This window comes from Podarcis erhardii (genome assembly GCF_964252035.2).
Source record: "Podarcis erhardii genome assembly, chromosome: 2".
Taxonomy (NCBI): Eukaryota; Metazoa; Chordata; class Lepidosauria; order Squamata; family Lacertidae; genus Podarcis; species Podarcis erhardii.
The window spans coordinates 86,883,636-86,905,505 of record NC_138498.1 but is presented as its reverse complement, the minus strand read 5'-3'; the positions used below and the strand labels follow the sequence as shown (position 1 = coordinate 86,905,505).

Sequence of the window (21,870 nt, the reverse complement as noted above, 5' to 3'; positions counted from 1 at the left end):
CTAAGAGAAGCACAGGGTGGAGCAAGAGGGGGGGGGATGCACCCCAGGATAGGAATGAATTAATCTCAAGGGATGATATTCAGCCCATGTGCTCCACAGAGTTCTGAAAATTTAGCCACACACAGACACTAAGTAATAACAGAGCTAATACACTTTTGAATGTGACATCTCCATCATTATTCCATGGACCTTTCACCTTGGTCACGTGACCTTTGCCCTGCAAAGCCTGTGCATTACGTCTTAATTTCTTCAGCTCTTAGAATGTATAGCTTGGTGGTAGAAAGGGGGTTATAAAAAAATTCTACTTCCAGGAGGGCTGGAGCATAACCAATGAAGGTATTTAAGCTCTGGCAGCACCTCTCAGCCAATGCAATCTTTGTTCCACACTGCTCTCCCCACTCCAATTTGCAGCTTCCTCAACCTCATCTGCTGCTGAATATGCAAGAGCATAAATGTTTATGGTGTTTACTCTTCTCTGCTTTGTCTCAACAAACTCTCTGGGAAGCGACAAATACAGCTGCATTCCCGGGCTGCGGAAGAGTGCCTGCCACCCGCCTGCCATGCTACACCGACACCACCTCAATAAATAATTATGCCAGCAATTAGCTTGTTAGCAGCAAAATGACTCGTTAGGGATGCACAGGCAGGTGCCACACCAATAAGAGGCCAGATCCAATCGGACTATTTGGTGGGAAGGAAACTTATTTGGGGCGGTTTGTGAGAGCAGAAGGGCATGGGCTGCAATACGAAATTCTCATACTGGTCTATCAGAGCCAGCCACATCATGTAGGGCAGATAATTCCTTCCTGACAATAGTACACTTCTGAAGCACAAGGTCACTTACATCCACACTGCTTGCTGAAGCAGACATCCAGCTCTCAGGTTAACAAGAGCCTTCATTCTCCTGCCAATAATGAAGGGAAATTGGCATGGTTCACAGCAGGCCCAACCTCACAACTACCTAAATCACATTCTCCAGCTGTACCTGTTTTTTCACTATATAGGCACAGAGAGCCTGTGCACACTGAATCTGCCATTAATAGCGGGGCTTAGCTTCCAGTTGTTATTGGCTGGCAGAATACTATTTTCCTCTGGGCATTTGCTTGCCTTTTGGCCAGACTCGGCCAAAGGACACAAGAGTTCACACAGAGAGCGAGAAAGCTCTTTGCCAGGGTGAAACGTAGATGTCTTCTTGATTCATTACTTTACTTCAAGCCCACTTATGAGGGCAATGAAGGAGTGGACAGGAAAGACAATATTCATTCGTTTAGCTTTATTAAGTGGCTAGTAATTCAGCTGTCCCTTAGGGCCATTCATTTCCGGGCTTCCTGACATCTTCAACAGAAAAGAGAACTCTATGAACACCCTTGTTTCATTTCACTATAAATGTTATGCTGGGACTTAATTGTGAAGGGCTGACAGGAAATTATCTTATAGCGAAGTGTAAGGACCTTAGTCCTCAACTTAAATATTTCTTGGAGGCCGTGATTCAAATTCAAGTCTTTAATATACCAGAAGCAAAATAAAATGATTTCAAAGGGAATCAGTTAAGGAGTAAATTACTTTTACCGCAACCCCACAACACAGTGTTCATTGCAGACTGCACATCTGGTAAGCTACCAGGCCCGATCCAAGGTGTTGACTTCAGTCTACAAAATTCCTAAAAAGTCTGGGGTCTAGGTACTTGACCGAATGCCTTTCCCGAGGCCTGCCACCCTGAGACTTAAGATCTTCCAGAGTGTCCCTTGTGGCAGGCAAGATGGTGACATGAGACAGCATTCTCAGCGGCAGTGCACTGTTTATGGCATTTGTTTTCACTTGAGATACGACTATCCTCCACATTAGATATATCCAGTGTTAGAAACTAGATACATAAGCTAGGTGCCAAATGGCACCTTAAACTTAAGCCACCACAACAGCATGTCTGTTCGCCAGAAGGTTGAACTAAATGACCCTTCCAACGCTACAATTCTACAATTCTGTGATCTCAACTACATTGTTTGACTGTAGCTTGCTCTTAAAACAATTCACTTGTCCTAGTATGCAAGAAGGAGAAACACACATAGGGGAGATGGAAATGGAATTAACTATGGATTATGACAGAGGTTTTTAAACTGTGGTCGCCAACTTGGCACCCAGAAATCTCCATCATTCAGTCTGGACACTGAGGTCCAGCTCCGAGGGCCTTCTAGTGGTTCCCTTGCTGCGAGAAGTGAAGTTACAGGAAACCAGGCAAGGGGCCTTCTCGGTAGAAGTGCCCTCCCTGTGGAAAGTTCTCCCATCAGATGTCAAGGGGGTAAAGAACTATCTGACTTTTAGAAGACATCTGAAGGTTTTTAATGTTTGATGTTTGATTTAATGTTTGATGTTTTATTCTGTTTTTATATCTACTGGAAGCTGCCCAGAGTGGCTAGGGCAACCCAGTCAGATGGGTGGGGTACTTGGGGGGGGGTGTTGTTGTTGTTGACCAGGATTCACAGTGGAACAGGAAGAAGATAGCAAGAACCACAAGGCAACTCAGAGTGTTCAGCAGAGCATCTCAGCCTGGGTCACATTTTCATTCCTGGTTCCAAGTGGATTCCTGGTTCCAAGCCAGTGAAGGAAAGAACAAACAAACAAGATGGAATGAGTTCTCTAGCCAATGTGTTCAGTTCCTCAGCATTGGGGGAAGAAGTACAAACATCTCCTGAACTCCCAGCCAAGCCTGGCAGCCTCTCCTCCTGGATCCAAGGCAGCTCTGAGCAGTTCAAGATTACCTCCAAGCACCAACGCATTAGGCATCCTAGAAGCTATAACAAGGCCACTGGCGAATGACTATGGACTGGTTCACACAATTCACTTTCTCTTGCGCAAGAAGTCTTGGTCACTCTCAGACATGTCCTTGTGTGAACAAATGTAATGTGTGAATCTAGCCAGCACATATCTGGCCAGCAGCACATACTGTGATTGCAACAGCGCTTTTTCCAGCTGTTGCTATTAGTGATGGGTGAACTCCTCTCAGCTCGATGCAGAATTGGGTCAGCAATTACAAGCGTCATTGGAGAACACTAGAAAAAAAATCATGGTTGGCGTGTTTTTTAAGAGTTCCAAATTGATTCATAATGCTGGCTGCACCATATCATACTGCCTTATCATTTTCAATTGTCCCTCGTTTATTTTTTTTGTCCAAGACACAGACACTAATGACAGCTATGCAAACACCCCTTGAGGGTGATTTCTAAGGCTCCAGGAAACTGCAGCGAAGCCCAAGGAGGTTCCAGAGCCTTGAGGGAAAAGGGTGCTGTGCAATCCCTGAACATGTCTTTATTTGGTGCCGGATCTTTGGAGAGAAAGTTTTTTTGGGGTTGCTCCTACAGTTCCTTGGAACCTTAAAAAAGTATTCATCACAAGTGCTTGCTTAGCTCTGTATGAGCTGAGATTAGTGTCCAGGGCTTGGACTCAAAACAAGAGCACACTCTGTACACATGCAAAGTCACGTTATACATTTTGGACTGGAGAAGAGATTCTCAAGGAAATGGAGTTCGAGTTGTAATAAGTGCAAGCATTATGGGGGAAATTCACATTCCAAAGCAGGTAATTGAAAAGCTGGGTAACATCACTAGCTGCAATCAAGGGATTTGCTGCAGCCTGTATCGACAACTGCCAAGCTCACACACTGCTTTGTCCATGTAAAATGTGTGCCTGAGGAGTGTGAAGAAGGGGGAGGAGAAGAAATAATATTCTGTGAACCACCAGCTCTGATACATAAAATGACACTAGACTGTGCCCATGCCCCAGGAATGTGAATAACTCTTTGCAACAGAACAGGCCATGAATCCAAAAGCCCTGTTGTCTTGCCCACATTCTCACCCTTGCTTGCTCAGTCATGCTGAATCAATTGCCATCAATAAAAAACAAGCCTTCCTTTGGGAGGAAAGCCTGTAGAGCTGATGAAAAAGGATCTTTATAAAGCCATATGACAGGGCTCAAAGCAAGTGGATGAAGTTCATTTTCAGTCCTTCCTCCCCTCTCCCGCTCCTCACTTTTCTGACTGTCATGAGATTAAAGGCCTTTCCATGCAATCAGTTTCTGCAGCATAAATGGACATATTTGTTTCTCATTTGCTTAGCAGAGGAAACGTTCTGTATTGCAGGGATATTGCATTTTTGCCGAGCACATAAAAATGCAATATTTTATATATGGGAACATGAGATTCCCACACTTCCAAATACTATCTTCATTACTGCTGTGGTTGCAGAAGCTTCACGGACATCTACTATATAATATGCTATTTAAAAGCCTGGATAGTCCTGCCCTTGATCTCACCCCAGTAATACAATGCAATTCTAATGAGCAGAAGACTGGGGCAGTGGCCCAGGTCAAATTCAGTGGAAACCACCAACGAATGAGTCACTGATCAGCAGTATTTCCCTCCCAAGCAAGCAACAACTCTGCAGAGCTTATAAAATACTAATAGCACAAGCAGCATTGGGAATAGTTCTTTGCCTCTGGACCAAACGCCTCACATAAGCCCCACCCCTTGCTAAAGCTGTGCATGTACGCATACTGTGTGCTTTTTGAGAAGGTTTGAGATCTCCAAACATGGAGTGAACCAGTGGTTTCGTTTCAAGATTGTGCAAGATTGCCAATCACACAACACTTCCACCTGCTCTGCCTTTTGGAAGGTAGGGGGAATGGAGACGATTCCTTTGGTTCTGGTGGTCCCAAGACTACAGCCACATGCTCAGAAGCGTCCTCTTCCCTTCCATGGCCAAGCAATTCAATGTGGAAGAGCAGGGCTTCCTGCATAAATCAGTCAGGGAACCAGAATCTGTCGGGAAGTAAGGTCTTTCAGGCTTTCCTGTTTCTAGCAAAGTTTGAACCAAGGGACTGGCAAGAACTCTTTTGCGGAGGGGGAATTCCTGGCAGCCAGGGTCCAACATCACCGACCCTTGGTGAAAGTCAGGGACTTTCTGGAACAGCGGAATCTCCCCAACACCAGAATGTGAGTGGCGAAAAGCAGCTGTCTTCTTTCCTGCTCACATGATGCCCTTAACTGTCTCTTGCCTTCATACATTCACAGTCACATTCCTTGTTTTGCATTCTTTGTTTCTGCCTCCCGCTTACTTTGCTCAGGGCAGACCTCGGGGGAATGGCAGCTGATCTGAGCGACACTTGGCTCCCCAAACCTGCACTGCAAGCCAAGAAAGATGGAGAGAATGAGGGGAGGGGAAACAAGAGAGCAGAGAAAGCCTCCTCCCTCCCCTGAGTCAGCAGTTATGTGACCCAGCAGGCAGCAGTGTAACGATTTCATCATTTTCCACCAAAATTGAATTAGTTTGAAGCCAAAATCAGATTTGTGAGCCCAGCACTCTTGACAGCAAACCCTTTACTTTGTCAGGCAGCTGTTAGCTGTTTCCCCAGAACTCGGAGAAGGAGGGGCTGCCTGGGACAATTACAAATGGATGCCTGTGCACCAACTACTCCAGGTGGGTGCAGCTGAACCACCTGCTCCTAGAACGCAGCCCTATGCCCCTGCCGCACCTGTAATTTATAAGAGGACAGAGAAAGAGAGAGAAAGTAACTCAATTTCACACTCCTCCTTCTGCTGGACATCTAAACAAGGCAGAGACCCTCATCAAGCCGCTGGTTCATGCCGCAAGCCCTTGCACCCAGCTCCGGACATCGTGCCTTGAAATGCACCTGCCTCTGAATGCAGAAGCATGAACACTCATAAGAGAGAGGAGAAGTGGCAATGCCTCAGTCCACAGCAAAGGCTGGGGAGCTTCTAGGATTGTGGCAGCAGAGGTGCCATAGAGGGAGGGTGGGGGAAGAAGGCTACTGCTCCCCCTCCCTCCCGCTCTCCCTGGATTTCAGATTAAATTATCCCTAGGTGCAAGGAAACCACAACAAATGCTATTAAGATACGCTGCTTCTCTGAGGCTTAATCTTGAAAACATCCAAGCCTTATAATTTTGCTGGGTTTCTCTCTTTCCAACACTCCCCAGCCCCAAGACTGGAATACTCCTCTCCTCCTCCTTCCACTTTTACTCTAAAACCATATCCCTGTTATTATTCGCTATTATTATTCACACACACCTAAAACAGCTAGGCACTTTGGAAAATTATTTTTAGAAGCCACACTGCTTGCAAGTTTACATTATAGCACATATAACACAGAAAAAAGAAAAAAAGGGGGGGGATAAAATAGCGGAAGAGACCGATCATAAGATCTGTACTTAGAGCCAAAATGCATTTGTTTCAGCATCCTTAAGGGCTTTAAAATTCCACAGACTACAAAGCAGCAAAAGCATTACCGTCAGCAGCTTCAACTGCTGAAAGGAACCACAATCAGAGGTTAGTTTCTGTTTGGGAACCACTCATTAGGTTTTCCCTCCTGACGTGTGCAGACGTCCCTCAAGAACTATGTACGAAGCTCTTATTTACCATCCTTAAGGCACCAGGGGGCTCAAACCAGAAACTGTAGCAGCAAGGCTTCCTTGGAGGTTTTTAAAGAGAGGTTGGGTGGCCAGCTGTCATGGATGCTTTGGCTGAGATTTCTGCGTTTCAGGGGGTTGGACTAAGATTCTATGAAGCACAGGAGACTTACTTCCTGCACTAGAACAAGGGCAGCTCTCAAGCTAAGAGAGCTATTGGTCTGATCTTTGCTGTGTACTGCAGTGCCATACAGATAAATGGCCAAAGAGGGGTACTGCAGCTCATCAGTGCAGCCAGGCCAGGTGATCTGTGGAGCCAATAGTGGCAAACATGGGAAGCTGCCCTAAACCAAAACAGTGCATTGAACCGCACAGGACAGTCTACACAGACTTGTGGAGGTTCTTCAGGGTTTTAGACCGGAGTCTTTCACAGCTCTACCTTGAGATGCTTTGGAGTCAAAACTAGAAGCTTCTGGATGCAAACTATGAGCTCAGCCATTGAGCTACGATCCTTTCCCTACCTAAAGCCTGGGTGGCTTTACAGAAACTGAGGAACCAAGCCTGCAGTAACAATCTAAGCAAAACAGACTCACTTCCTGCTGCCCTTTGGAAGGCTACGGTCTGCCCAACCTCGGTGGCATACTTGATTCTGTCCCCTATGATCTCTGTCTGTTGCTTCAGACCTTGATTTCAGCCAGACGAGGACTCACATCTGACCACTTTCAGACCTGGCCCTACAGGACCCTGACACCATGCCAGAGGGTTTCCACTCATCCTTTGGGGTATCTGTCCTAAAAAGAGAAGGAGGAAGGGAAGAAGAAGAGGTGTCCAAACCATGGCCAAGGATGGTTACTGTCTAATTTGCCAAAACAGACCTCCAATGCCCCTCTCCCTTTATCTCCATTACTCCACAGCAGCTGTAAATCATTATTTATCATATTGTGAGGTGGAATAGAGCCATGGAGATGTGTATTCAAATTCCTCACTCAGCTATGAAACTCACTGGCTGAACATGGACCACATGCTATCTCTCAGCTACACTGCCACGCAACTATGTTCTGAGGACCAGAGGGGTCGAGGTTCTATGTGTACTACACTGAGCCTTACAAGGGAGTGCATTTCTCATGAACATGGGTTCATTGGCATAAGGAAGCACAGCACAAGCTCTTATTTCATGCTTTGTATCTCTGATCTCAACTGTTCCTATCAGAGCTGCTACCAGAATCACAACTGCCTACAATACCATACCAATTCTGCCCTAGATACCCACTTATGAGCCCAGTGTACTACCACTCCATCCATTGGCTGCCAATGTAATCCCCACAACCAGAATTCTGTGGCTGTCAGGAATCATGGGAAATGTAATTCCTACTGACTTTAAATACATGCAGCAGCATCTAATACATGAGCCACAGGAATTACACATCCCATGGTTTATGGTTCCCAATACCATACATGTACCTATAGGAACATAAGATCTAAAATCTGATATGTTTATCGGCCCTGCTGATGTATTATGTTTTATGGCTTTGTATGGTTTTGATTTAATTACAATGAGAGCCTGCTGATTGGAGAACAGAGAAAGAAGTTTCTAAAATAAAATTTTAAATCCTGAGGTCCACTACCCTTGACACATGGAGCTAGTGTTTAGGGAGGCTCCAAACCCACACCCACACACACACACACACATCCACTCAACATTGTGCTTCTTGTAAAGCCATTAGAAATGCATTTGGAGTGGGCCAGGTCTTTAGCTGAATTCATTTACAAAATTTAATTTAAGCAGACCATTTCAATTTGGAGAAGGGTCAGTAGGCTAAATGGATCCATTAAGAATCAGTCCAAAGTACACTTGACTATATGGGTCTGGGGAGTGGACCTACGGCATCTGATGTCCAAGCTCAGATTCTGCCACAAGCACTATGTATATATGTATATCTCCTTGCGTTCAGCTGAGAGTTTTAAGTGATGTAACTATACCAATTTTCTACAACTCGTGATATGTCCTAGAAATCTTAAAGTTGCCCATTCCATTCCCATTTTGAAAGATCTTTTACACATTACTCTCCTATCCTCACTGCAAATAGCTGAAATAGCCTCCCAGTTATATCTGATATTGTCTGAAAAGGAACCCAGCTATGACTCATAAAACAAAGCAGGCTTCTTACCCTGCCTTGCCAAAGACTTAACACAATGGAACAGGGCAATAAAGCTCCTTTGTTTGCCATAGCAACAGCCTATGGGAAATGCTTCCCTCAGGATAGGCAGGCAACTTTCCCTCTGTTGAGAAAGAACATATCCAGACTCATAACTCTGGCTCGCTCCCATATCCCCCAGGGCAAGAGTTCACTTCTAATTGGCCTCAAAACCTGACACTCCAGTTGTGTTTCATATACACCTATGAATTTGGAGAGTCCTCTCACTGCCAGTATGAAGCTGCTATCTGTACAGCTGTCCTGTTCTCACACTCTCCCTAAACTACAGAGGTAAGGATTTTGATTATCCCAATTTGGAATCAGACAGAGGATAAAACCAGAAAACAAGAGACCCAGGTAGAGTCGGAACATCATCCTGGCTGGCTAATATTCCTGCCGTATCATTATGGGGTGCTGAGAGGGCACCATGTTACACCTTGAATAGCACTTCAAATCATCTGCAATTGTTATCACATCAGTATATATAACAGTTACTTGGGTCTGTATTTCCAGCAGGACATATCTCCTGTACATGGACACCTGCTTTCCCCCTAATTCTTTCCAGTACTTGTCATGATGGTAACAGTGGAAAGTAAACTCAGGTTAGAATAAATGGAACATCAGCATGTCTGTTAGATGGTTAGTGGTCCACATGCTCCTACTTATTGCCTTTCTTCTCAATTCAATCCTTCCGAAAAACTGTCTTGGCAAGAATTTATGTGCAAATAATCTCTAAAACACATTCCAAAATCAATGCAGTCCCCATTCCTCCAGCATAACAAACTTTATTTGGACTGAAGATTGGGAGAAGTCATTCCAGAGGCTGGAACTTCTCAACATCCAATAATTATCCTCATATCCCATAACCAAAGCCTAAAACTCCAAACACCAAAATACTGTAGCTGAGAACAGAATGGTCACATGCTAATTGAAACAAATCCCAGATCTTTAAGCAACATCTTCAGCTGCGTACTCAAAGACAGCACAGGTATCTCAGCTGATGCTTTGGATTTATCAGAGCAGAAAGGAAAAGGAGAAATGACAAAGTAGAAGAATGAGGAGGAGGACTTACTGAGTTTATGCATCCCAACTCCTTGTTCAAAAGCCAGGGCAGAGAAAGCTTCCCCTCCCCACGATAGCAAGACTGGATGCGCTCCTTGATCTTGTCTTTGATCTTCTTCAGTGTGAAGAGGCAAAGGACAGATTCCTTTGGTGGCTTCACCCTGTTCTTCTGGCCCTGAGAGAAGATTGTGAAGAGGATATCCTCCTGCTCTGAGATACCCAACTGCTTGGCCAGTGCCTTTCCGGGCTTGCTTAGGTAAGCGTCCTGAATCAGGCGATATTCAATGCCATCACGAATACAACCAATGGGGAATTCCACATATGAGTAGAACTTGGGATCATCTACACACAGCCGAACGACCTTGGAGGTGAAAAACTGCTCCCCAGTGGAGTCAGGCGAGGTAAGCTGGGTGTCTAGTTGCAAGGTCAGGTAATAGACAAACTGCTCACTGCTGAAGCTATAGATGTAGTAGATATCAAATGTGGGGAACTTGGACAGTGTGTCTGATGGAATCTTGAGCTGGGATGAGACAAACTCATCCTGATAAACAAAGCCAAACATCTCTGCATTCTCTTCACTGGCCATCAGTTTACGGCTGGACAGGGTAGGGAAGTACTCAGACTTGCCATCAATGGGTGTTCCAATGAAGAGCTTGTTTTGCCCATTTGGGACTTCAATGATGACGCCTGACATAGTTCCTGACTCATTGACACTGGAGAGGTAGTGCTCCTTGCGATGATGGGGCTCACCCAACTTGAAAAGGTCGTCCAAGCGCAGAAACTGGCAAATGCCCTGAGAAGCACTGCCACAGGCTATCAGTCGATTCCCAGAATAATCCACCAGCAGCAACTTGTTGACATTGTTGGTGCTGACTAGCCCATGTGGACAAGACTGCACACTAGGCGGTGGGTAGCACTTCTCATTGTCATCCACGGGCCCCGTGACATGAGTACGCATCAGTGTCAGATCGTCTGCAAGCTTATAGATCCGGTTGACAGCACCCACATACACCTCCCCAGTTTTGTTGTGGACCACCAAGTGTGTCAAACTCCAGTCAGTGACCTGGAAAGTCCTAAAGGGAGAGTTGGACTTGGGAGTGCCTTCTTCCAATGGCAGCCAAGCACTCCCCAGAAGCAGCAAGGTCCAGATATTGACTGACAAATGGTGCTTTAGTCTCAGGAGCCACATGGCGAAAGAATCACATCCAGCAATGGTTGTGCATTAACCTATCCACTGGAAAAAAATGAAGCAAACCAGAAGGCAGTGGAGAAGGGAAAGGAGCTGTCTGTGGACTAATGTCTCCTCTTCTTCCACCAGTCTCCACATTCAGGACATTGTGGGTGCCAGCATCCTGCTGAGTCCTAGAAGGAAACACAAAGCATGCAAGGTTAGACAAACAGTTGAGCCACTCAGAACATACCAGCACAATAGATCCCCACAGTTACAAACATCTCAGGAATGAAGGTGGTTCAGATCTCTGAAATGTTCAGCTGTCTTGGAAGAAGCATTGCACAGAATTTGCTAATCATTCTACATTCTTCCCATTGAAGTTCCCATGACCATTTTGTGCATTCACTACAGAAAATAATTGCTGAATTGTTTTGACATCTTAGGAGAGCTAAGATTGTTATCAGAAAAAAGACAATATAGGCTTCCCACATTTTCTGTGTTTTTATGGGGCCATGAGCCTTAGAAGCCTTAAGCTTGAACTCACAGTATAAAGGGAATAATAGTGTTATACCTTTTGGGAAAAACTCCAAGAGAGACAGATGAGAGAGAGAGAGAACTTTGAAGATCTGAAAATGGCTTTAAAAAATAACTAAAATGACTGGGATTAGATCCTTTATAACCCCTATTTTAGCACTTTTCAACCTTGCCCAGATGTCTTGTCTTTCCGGGTATCTGTACTATCTAAAACAAGATCCCTGTATTACAGTGTTTTCTTGAAGACAGGTCTTTCATTGTACCGATTGAGATTTGGCAAAAAGACTATCTCTGATACAGTGATATACCTCTATATTTGTTTTTCTAAGTTCATAGTACTGAAATGGAGAAACGCAAAAGAACTGATCTCTTTATTAACCAGAACCAGACAGAGGGCCTTCTCGGCAGTGATGCCCACCCTGTGGAATGCCCTCCCATCAGATGTCAAGGAAATAAACAGCTATCCTATTTTTAAAAGACATCTGAAGGTAGCCCTGTTTAGGGAAGTTTTTAATATTTAATGCTGTATTGTTTTTAACACTCGATTGGGAGTCACCCAGAGTGGCTGGGGAAACTCAGCCAGCTGGGCAGGGTATAAATAATAATATAGTGGTACCTTGGGATGCGAACGGGATCCGTTCTGGAGCCCCGTTCGCATCCTGAACAGAACATAAGACAGGAGGGCACGTCTGCGCATGCGCGGGTCACGTCTTGCTGCTTCTGCATGTGACGTCATTTTGAGCATCTGCGCATGCGTGAGCGCCGAAACCCGGAAGTAGCGCGCTCCGTTACTTCCGGGTTTCCGCGGAGCGCAACCTGAAAGCGCCCAACCTGAAGCACATTCAACCCGAGGTATGGCTGTATTATTATTATTATTATTATTATTATTATTATTATTATAGAATAATGGAACACCTCTCCATACACATTAGTATGACAAAATAAATGATAAAATCCTATCTGCTCTTAACAAAGAATCTCACTTCCTTTTTTAAAAGAAAAAGGAGTTATGTGTTGTGGAGTGCAATCAAATGCATGACTACATAGAAATAATTTCCACTGCATCAGCAGTGCCTCATGTGTCCAAGATTGCAACCTCAGACACTGTATGTGGGTGTAGAACTTTCCACAGAGGAGCATTAGAGGTTTTATAGGGAGCTTGAGGGACAGCATCCTTCCCGAGTGTCCTGAGATTTCTTTGGTATGTGCCGGCTAACCTGCACTCACAGTGCATTATGAACAAATGTGTCTACATCATGTTCCACTCGGGGGGGGGCACCACCACTACCAGATCTGCAAAGCCAGTGAGCAAGCTCCCTATCCTTCCACAACTCCCCAGGGATGTTGTAGCCTTTCTCAGCCTCCACCCTAATCTCCCCTTACACCTTCATGCACTGTTGCTAAGACTTTGGCCCAAAGACCTTTATTCTACCCACATCTTCAACACAAGCAGGATTCAGTGTACGACTAGAGCTCGCTATTCCAAGTAATTCCATAATAATAATAATAATAATAATAATAATAATAATAATAATAATAATTTATTATTTATACCCCGCCCATCTGGCTGGGCCTCCCCAGCCACTCTGGGCGGCTTCCATAGAAACTAAAAATACAGTAAAATATCACACGTTAAAAACTTCCCTGAACAGGGCTGCCTTAAGATGTCTTCTGAATGTCAGGTAGTTGTTTATCGCTTTGACATCTGATGGGAGGGCGTTCCACAGGGCGGGCGCCACTACTGAGAAGTCCCTCTGCCTGGTTCCCTGTAGCTTTGCTTCTCGCAATGAGGGAACCGCCAGAATGATGGGGGTGGAGACGCTCCTTCAGGTATACTGGACCGAGGCCGTGACTTTTAAAGACGGCTCTCCACCCTTGAAGAAAATACTTTTAAAAAGCACCGCCTACACATCCCAACAGCACAAAAGATCCCACTAAAATAGATTTGAGTAAGATATTTTGCTTCTCGTGGGACCATACTGTTACCTCTCCAGCTTGACCAAGTATTTAGCTCCACTAGGAGGCTGGCAACGTCCTGCCTACCCATCCATAACCGACAAGCTACAGAAGGCTGCCTTTTTATCTTCAGGGTTTTCTCTTTGCCCAGGCAGGGGAGTATTCTGACCTTCCTCATTCTCCTAGCACTGCACAGCCTTGAGGCTGATCCTAGATTTCCAACACACTCCTAAAGGTCAGAACCAGTCTTCAGGCAGAAGGCAGGGCATGGGAGGGTTGCACATCGCTTGAGCTTCCACCCTGAACACTGAAGTTCACTAGAGTTATTTTTCTTCAATTGCACAAAGGGAAAAAAGAAACTTGTTCTTTCTTCCAGTTTGGTTAGACGTGTCAAATGCCCCCAAAAGACATAGCTGCACACAGTTTACATGAAGGGCAACATACATGGAAGTAGAGAATCTTGGCTACACAAGAGCCCATACTGTAAAGTTTAACCTCTGGCTTCTTTAGCCTGTGCCACTGAAACTCAATTTAGCTCATAAGGCAACAGATCTTGGTCTGTCTAGCCCAAACACAGGCCCTTGGAGATGAGCAAGATTAAGACATTCCATAGTTTCTTCACGGCAGGCATTGGAGAGGGGAAAACAGTAAGAGGGACCAACATCACTTCTCTCCTTCACCAGAGCCTGGCGCAATATGAGGTCTGAACCTTTCACCCACCACCCCTGCACCCAGTTCTGTATGAATCAGAAGGCAGAAGGGAGGGGAGGGAGAGATCTGTCACACTCAGCAAAAAAAGTCAGTCACCCCAGCTTCAAGTTCCTGAAAGCTGCAGAGAACTTGAGCAAGCAGTGGGGACTATTGTGATGAGCATCTAAGACAACAGTGGCTGGCACAGAGGCCAGGGTATCCACCTTTTGCAATGTCTGAGTAAATCTGCCGGATATTATATTCAAAGCCCAAACCTCTGGTCTTCTGGTTTTAACACTGAAATCAAGACCTCTGCTTCTATGTTTAGATCCAGATTATGACAGGTTAGCAAAATCAGAAATCCATGCAATCTTTGTGAACTCAAGGCATGGAGAATCTGTTGGACCCCCAGTATGACCACCTAGCCTAGTATAAACACCAGCTTTTCAACTTCCCTTGTGGGAACATTAATGGGAATAGCCTTAGCTAAGTACTGAATGGGCCATCCAGGATTAATAATTTGCCATACACACACTTAGCATACAAATTTAAAGGTAAGGAATTTTGGCTCACATTGCTTTGCTGTAGGTAGCTGAAAAAGAAGACAGAGCTCACTTCCTTATGACCTGTTTATTGAGCATTCATTCTGATTTGTTTGCACAAAGTTTGCAGGGTTAAATGAAGTTGCATCAAGCAAATGCTATCCCATGCTTTCCAGAGCATTTTCCCTGTCACTCTCCTTATCGAAAAGAGTTCAGTTTGCTAGGGGAAGTGAGTTTGTTATGCAAGAACTCCAAATCAACTTTAAATGTGGGACCCGAATTTACTATTATGTGACTCAAATCTCACCCAAAATAGAAAGAGCCTGAACGAACCCACAGCTGATCAAAGCAGCAACCAATTCCTTTCACTAGGAAAATTTCCACATACTGAGAGAACACTCTACTAATATCTTCACACTCAGCCCTACACCAGAAGAGAAACAAATTTCATTTTCCCCCCTCTGGGTGGGGGGGAGCCTTGTTCCTGTAGAGAGGCAGTTGGTGGAGGGGGAAGCTGCTCATTCACCCTTCAAGTTCTTTTTCTCCCCACTACCAGCAAACTCACACACAGAAGTGGAAGTGTTCATTGCATCTCACCATTTACCTAATTGGACTTTAATGTGCTGAGTGGTTGGCCATTAATGAGATTTTACTTTTTATAAAGACAGGGAGAGAAAACAAAGAGAGACCATCACAAATGAGGAGAGAAATAAATGGTGACAATTTGCAAAGAGGTAGGGCGGCTGTTTGAGTAAGCAGAGAAAGTTAGAATTATGGGATCCGACGTCCAGTTCTGACACTGATTTGCCAAGCAAGTCTAAATGATTCACTACCCACCTGTGTTTTCCCCACCCTCCGAGCTGCAAAACAGGGCCAAACGCAATTCTATGGATCCACAGAAACACTATAGGACCTCTTGTATTGCCTAGAGCCAAAGTTGCAAGGGAATATACATTTATGTCTGATATTTGGATGCAAGAATCTATGTAGTATTCTGTATCATTGACCTTTTTTAGACATTTTGTTGAGGTTTTATGCTGAGCAGGCAGTGTCTCGAACAAAAAGGAACTAATATGATATAAATGTACAGATAAAAAATAAATGCATTCTTACCCCCACTCCCCTACAAAAATACACAGAGAGAGCACAGAGCTGTGAGACAGACACTCGATGGAAGGAAATAGAGAAGGCAATTATCAATTGCAATAAGAAAGGACAGAGTATTCCCCTAAGTCAGAAAGATAGAGGATCACAAAAAATCCTTCTTGAAGCTTACTCCTTGTGCCCCTTAAAATGGTAAAGGGACCCCTGACCGTTAGGTCCAGTCACGGACGACTCTGGGGTTGCGGCGCTCATCTCGCTTTACTGGCCGAGGGAGCCGGCGTACAGCTTCCGGGTCATGTGGCCAGCATGACTAAGCCACTTCTATACTCTAAATACTTAAATTCATGTTAAACCATCAGCCACTTGCCTGCTGAGCCAGATATGCTGGGAATCATTTCCCAAGCAGTGATCATAGGTGTTGGGGTATTCAGCAACAGCTAGTTTCTCCCCACCACCACCCCATTCGCATAAAAGGTATCCTTCTTACTAACAAAACACACACACACACACACACACACACACACACACAACTGCAAGCAGGATGTCTCTTCTAGGGACAGAAGCTTCAAGCAAAGAATTGGTTAGATGATACTACACAAGAAGGATTTGGTGATAAAGCTGCACTTTCCGCCTCAGCCTTGCAAAGCGATATCCCGTTGAAATCCATTTGCTACTCTCCGTCCTGCATCACTCCGGCTCTTTTATTTACCCAAATTGCTACAGGGAAGGATTGCCTCTACAAGAGGTGGAGCTCATTTACCAACAGCCAAAGATTTATAGACACTCGCGACAGGGATGATCAGACTCGTTCGTCACCCCGAAACAGCCAGAAGAGAGTCACATCCCTCTCCTGTCTGCAGTGACAGATGTCTGCTGCAAGAGCTCTAAGAGCAAAGCTCCTTCCTTCCTTGCATCCTTACCGTGTCTCAGAAACTATTAAAACTACGCCTTCAAGAACATCAGATCCAAACTCCACGCAGTTACAGAGAACAAAGGAAATGACCCACATTCAGTACCACCCACCATGCCGTTTAGTTGTTAATTTTATTTATTACACTGCATCTCACCCTACTCAGGGTAGCATTTAGCCTCTCAACAACTCCATGAGATAGGTTAGAATGAGAGTCTGTAACTTGCCCAGAGCTCTCTGAAGACTTTCATAACCAAGTAGCAATTTAACCTGGTGTTCCACACCCACAATTCTAGTCACCGCACCACACTGTGTGACGCTGTACTGCAAAACACAAGTGAGCCTGTCAGGTTTCCAAAGTAGCAAGGAATACCTTCAAGGAATTTGTTGGCACCACTGAGGGCAGATGCTCGTAACCGCACGACTTCTGCTGTCACATTACCTTCCTCCTGCAGAACCACTCCCATTCACTGTCAGCAGAATTGGTAAGACTCACACAAGTAGAGCAAACACGGAGAGATTTTCTACACCACACCACACTGAGGGACCCAAAGCTCCAGCTTCTGCAAGTGGATCCACACAATGGCCACCCAAGCAGGGGTTTTGTGTACACAAGCTCTTCATCCTTGCCCTCTGACATATTGGCATCTACATGATACAGCCTTTGAAAAGTTAGTTAACGGGAGCTTCCATTGCTACACAACACAACAGCTATTTTGCTGGTGGGAATCCAGTCATTCACCCACAATACCAACTGGGTCCTCATATGCTTCCAGGTGCAATTCTAAGTGCTATTTATCACCTATCAGGCCCCAAATGGTATGAGACTAGGATATCAGAAAAAAAATCTCTTTGTGCATGAGCATTGCTGCACACTACCGTCATCAGGCAAGGTGATATCCTGCTAACTCTTATAGTACAGAGAGCAAGGAAAGGGGGCTAGGCCATCTCTGCAGCACAGCCTAGATCATGGAGCTCCCCAACCAGGGGGACCCAGCAATCTACCAAACACAGCAATGACATGCCCGGCCCTCTCCTTCCACTCCACAAAATTTAGTTGACTGAACTGAGGTCACACGGTTCCTCACGCCTGCTGCTGCCACAAGCAACCAATGATGTGGAGATGGGGATTCTGAAAACACAGACTGTTGGGGTGTCGCCACGTGAAGGAAGCTCTAGTCTAGTAGGTGTCACTTGTGTTGTTTCAGGCGGCTGCCAGGCATTTACCATCGCATCAAGCGTGGCCCTTAAGTTTGTAAGCCATCTGAGCAGGACCAAAACTCTGTAACGTTTTGTGCAATGCTTGGAATGCTGCTGCCATGAGCAAATGCTAAACAGAAGTAGCAATCAAAGTTATGGTATCCTAAATACGTAAGCACTTTGCAGATTAAAAAGGACAACTAATGTGCACGAGCTAAAGTGTCCTGTTTTATATATAGACCCGTCAGATAAAACGCTCGAAAGACAAGGCAGGGAACCAGCCCCTCACTTGGTGTCTTGGCTCAGTCAAGCTGCACAGGGAAATCCTCTGGCAAGCGTCAAGTGTCTAGAATTCCCTACAGGGAGTGGCACTAATAGAAAAAAATTAACCCAGGCAACTCCTTGGCTCTACTAGGATTATGCGACAACATCTCAATGCAGAACAGGAATCCCAACAGTGTGCCTGGCATCCTTGCTCGAGGGTGCACCAGACTGTGCTTCGAGGAGACTAGCAACAGCTGCAAAAAAAATTAGCCTGACCTGGCATATAAAAGGCTACAGTCCCTGGACAAAATAAAATTTCAAAAAGCTCCTAAAAGTGACAGCTTTTTTGCTGGAAAAGTAGGCAAGGATGTGGCTGACATACCCCTGGCAATAGAACCCCTTTGTTTGGGAGAGACAGCAGTAGTAATAACCTACAGAAGTTGGGCTCCTCCAGACAACCTATTTATTGAGCATTCATCCTGATTTACTTGCAAAAAGCTTATGCAGAGGTTGCTTATTGAGCATTTGTCCCCGTCTATTTGCGGGAGAGTTATGCAGCAATTCATCCTGCAGTCATCTTGATTTGCTTACTGGGTGTTCAGACGTCTTCTCATTAGACACTTTTCAATGCGTTTTCTTGTCACATTCCTAACCGCAAGAAGTCTGTTTTGTTTCTTTTTCAAAGAATTTATTGTGCTAAGGCAGCGGAGCACTTTAATGCACTTTAACTGAGCAAACCTAAATTTCTTGGTGTGAGCTTGAATCCCTCCACAATAAACTGATGTTCTGGAGGCAACCCTCTGACAAACCTGGTTGGGTAGAAACACTGCAAACATCATTGCACTGATTGTCCCTGTGAGAAGCACTTCTGCATGGAATCTGCTTCTTATTCAGTACAGACAGATCACTAGATCACATTTTGTGCTGATTTCTCATATGTGATTGCAGCTTTATGTGGATTGCTGAAAATTAAAGGGGGGGACAGATCCAAAATCTAATGGGAGCCCTAGCTCAACCTTCCCAAAGCCTGATAAGCAAGGTGAGGGGTTTAAAAAGAGCTTTCCCTTGAGAAGGCCCACTCAACACCAGCTTCAGATAGGTACGGATGGTCACATGGGGCAGTTCTGGCTTCACACAATTTTGCCTCTATGTGCAGTAGCTCAGAATGTAACCCCTGCCTGTGATGAGATCTACCTGTACCAATCCCTCGAACTACAATACATGGTACCTCGGGTTAAGTACTTAATTCGTTCCGGAGGTCCGTTCTTAACCTGAAGCACCACTTTAGCTAATGGGGCCTCCTGCTGCCACCACGCCGCCGGAGCACGATTTCTGTTCTCATCCTGAAGCAAAGCTGAGGTACCATTTCTGGGTTAGCGGAGTCTGTAACCTGAAGTGTCTGTAACCTGAAGCGTATGTAACCCGAGGTACCACTGTATACTTCCAAAATAGGCAGGCCCTTCCCACTGTATGCCAATAAGGCATACGGATTTCACAGAATCATATATTTGTAGAATTGGAAGGGACCACGAGGGTCATCTAGTCCAACCCCCTGCAATGCAGGACTCTTTTGCCCCGAGGTCGGGCTTGAACCCACGACCCTGAGATTAAGAAGCTCATGTTCTAAGATGCTCCCTTTCATTGCAGAGATCCATGAGCATAAAGAAAAGAGTAATCCGTTGTGCTTGATTTCTCTCCAGTTACAGGGAGGAGGATCCAGTACATAGATGGGGAAAGGTGAGAGAGACCTCTGTTCTACTTGTGCCAATGCACACCACAACCAGCACAAGAAGAGCTCAAACCAACATCAGTAAGGCAATTGGCAAAGCTCCATATGAGATATAAGGGGACTAAGGGAAATCTTAGAATGGGCAGAAACATCAGGCCTACGTACCATGCAAAAATATTGATTGTGTCTACAAGCATCCTTTCTTCCTCCAACCTTGGACATCTGACAGCACACACTTCCCCATTATCGGAGCAGGACGTTTATGAGCATGCTTGTGACCAGCAAGCAGTACAGGAGAAACCAAAGTGCAGCCTTTTAACAGCATCCTGAGAGCAGCATTCCTGTTAACTCTTCTCTGGCATGCATGGGAGTAATTCAAGCAAGGTCTTGGCTTGCGTTCGAGATAGTAAGTGCAATTCTAACCAGCCCACGCAACTCTTTCCAGCTGAGCAGGTGCCAAGTTGCAGCTGCCCTTGCTGTTTGTTTCACAAACAGAACTCATAACCCCTATACCCACCAGAAACAACACCAACTCCCAAAGCTTGCCAGCCAAAGGGACTAAATTAATCCCTGCCCATAACCCAAATCACAGCGCTGCACTACAGACTTAGGCAGATGTATGTTCCACTGAATTCAGTAGGGCTCACTCCCAGATAAGTGGGGTTAGGACTGCAGCCTTACTCACTGATATGGCAAAGATGAGACCTAGGGTGTAGGAGTGCTGTGTGAACACACACACTTCCAAATTCTGTGTGTGGATTCACACAGCATATGTGGATAGGGATAATGTTGCCATTAGTCTAAATAAAGCAGAGCAACTGTACAATTAAAGGATCAAGTGGTTAAGAAGTTGATTTCTGTGATAAGCCATGGGTAATTGATTGGGTACCACAATAGTACTCCCATCTTTTCAGATGGCAATACTCTGCTTTAATATTTTAACCAGGTCTTGCCGGTCCCCGAATTCTCAAGGGCTTTGAACGAAGAAACAAAATACACGGGTCTGTTGGCCTTGCAGATGCAAAACTCAACATGGATGAAGCTTTCTGGATGACCTTGGGTCTGTCACTTTGAGAAATGATTCTAGGCATGGCCAACCCAAAGGTTCCATACTGCCTTCCAACTGCTCATTCCTGTTCTGTGCCTGAAAAGGTCTTTCAGGATCATAGCTGTCAACTTTTCCCTTTTCTTGTGAGGAATCCTATTCAGAATAAGGGAATTTCCCTTTTAAAAAGGGAAATGTTGACAGCTATGCTCAGGATACACAACCTGTGGTGGCTCACCAGTCTAGTTCACTTCCCCAGACTGAGTCTCCTGGTTCCAGTCCCTGAGTCTCTGGCATTTACCGTATTTTTCGCCCCATAGGACGCACTTTTTCCCCTCCAAAAATGAAGGGGAAATGCGTGTGCGCCCTATGGGGCGAATGCAGGCTTTCGCTGAAAGCGAACCGACCCCTCTCGCTCTCCAGGCTTCAGGAGAGCCACAGCGCCAGTCCCACAAGGTCGGGGGACAGCGGGGAGGCGGAACGCCGCCATCCCGCTGTCTCCCGATGTGGTTTGGAGGCTGACGGCGGGGAGAAGAGCGCTTCTCCCCGCTGCCTGCCCCGCAAGCTCCGGGGACAGTTGGGAGGCGCAGCGCGTCCTCCCGCTGTCCCCGGACCTGGTCTGCAGGCGGGCGGCGGGGAGAAAAGCGCTTCTCCCCACTGCCGGCCCCACAAGCGCCTGGGGGGGGAAATAATTTTTTTTTCTTTAGTTCCCCCCCAAAAAACTTGTAGCGTCCTATGGGCCGGTGCGTCCTATGGGGCAAAAAATACGGTAAGTGCAAGATCATAGAATTGTAGAGTTGGAAGGGACCACAAGGGTCATCTAGCCCAACCCCCTGCAATGCAGTAATCTTTTGCCCAATGTGGGGCTCGAACCCATGACTCTGAGATTAAGAGTCTTGTGTTCTACCAACGGCGACGATCCTTTCTTTGTGTTTTCTCTTCCCCCACCCCCTCTTTGAACAGGCTCTCCCTAGAGTTTTGTGTCCATCTTTTCTGTTTCTCTTCTGAGGAAACCCAGTTCCTCCGCTTCCACAAGAAAAGAGAACCTCGGG

At 45.5% G+C, this 21,870-nt stretch overlaps 1 protein-coding gene across 4 annotated transcripts in view; it reads right to left on the bottom strand.

The window, feature by feature from the left end:
- PLXNA1 (plexin A1) overlaps positions 1-21,870 on the bottom strand; it is a 303,518-nt gene that overhangs the window by 241,111 nt on the left and 40,537 nt on the right. For all 4 annotated transcript variants that reach the window (XM_081852276.1, XM_081852274.1, XM_081852277.1 and 1 more), the window contains exon 2: positions 9,684-11,035. In XM_081852276.1, coding sequence (XP_081708402.1) covers positions 9,684-10,862 — 1,179 coding nt within the window. In that variant the 5' untranslated portion in view covers positions 10,863-11,035. The remainder of the gene's footprint in view (positions 1-9,683; positions 11,036-21,870) is intronic.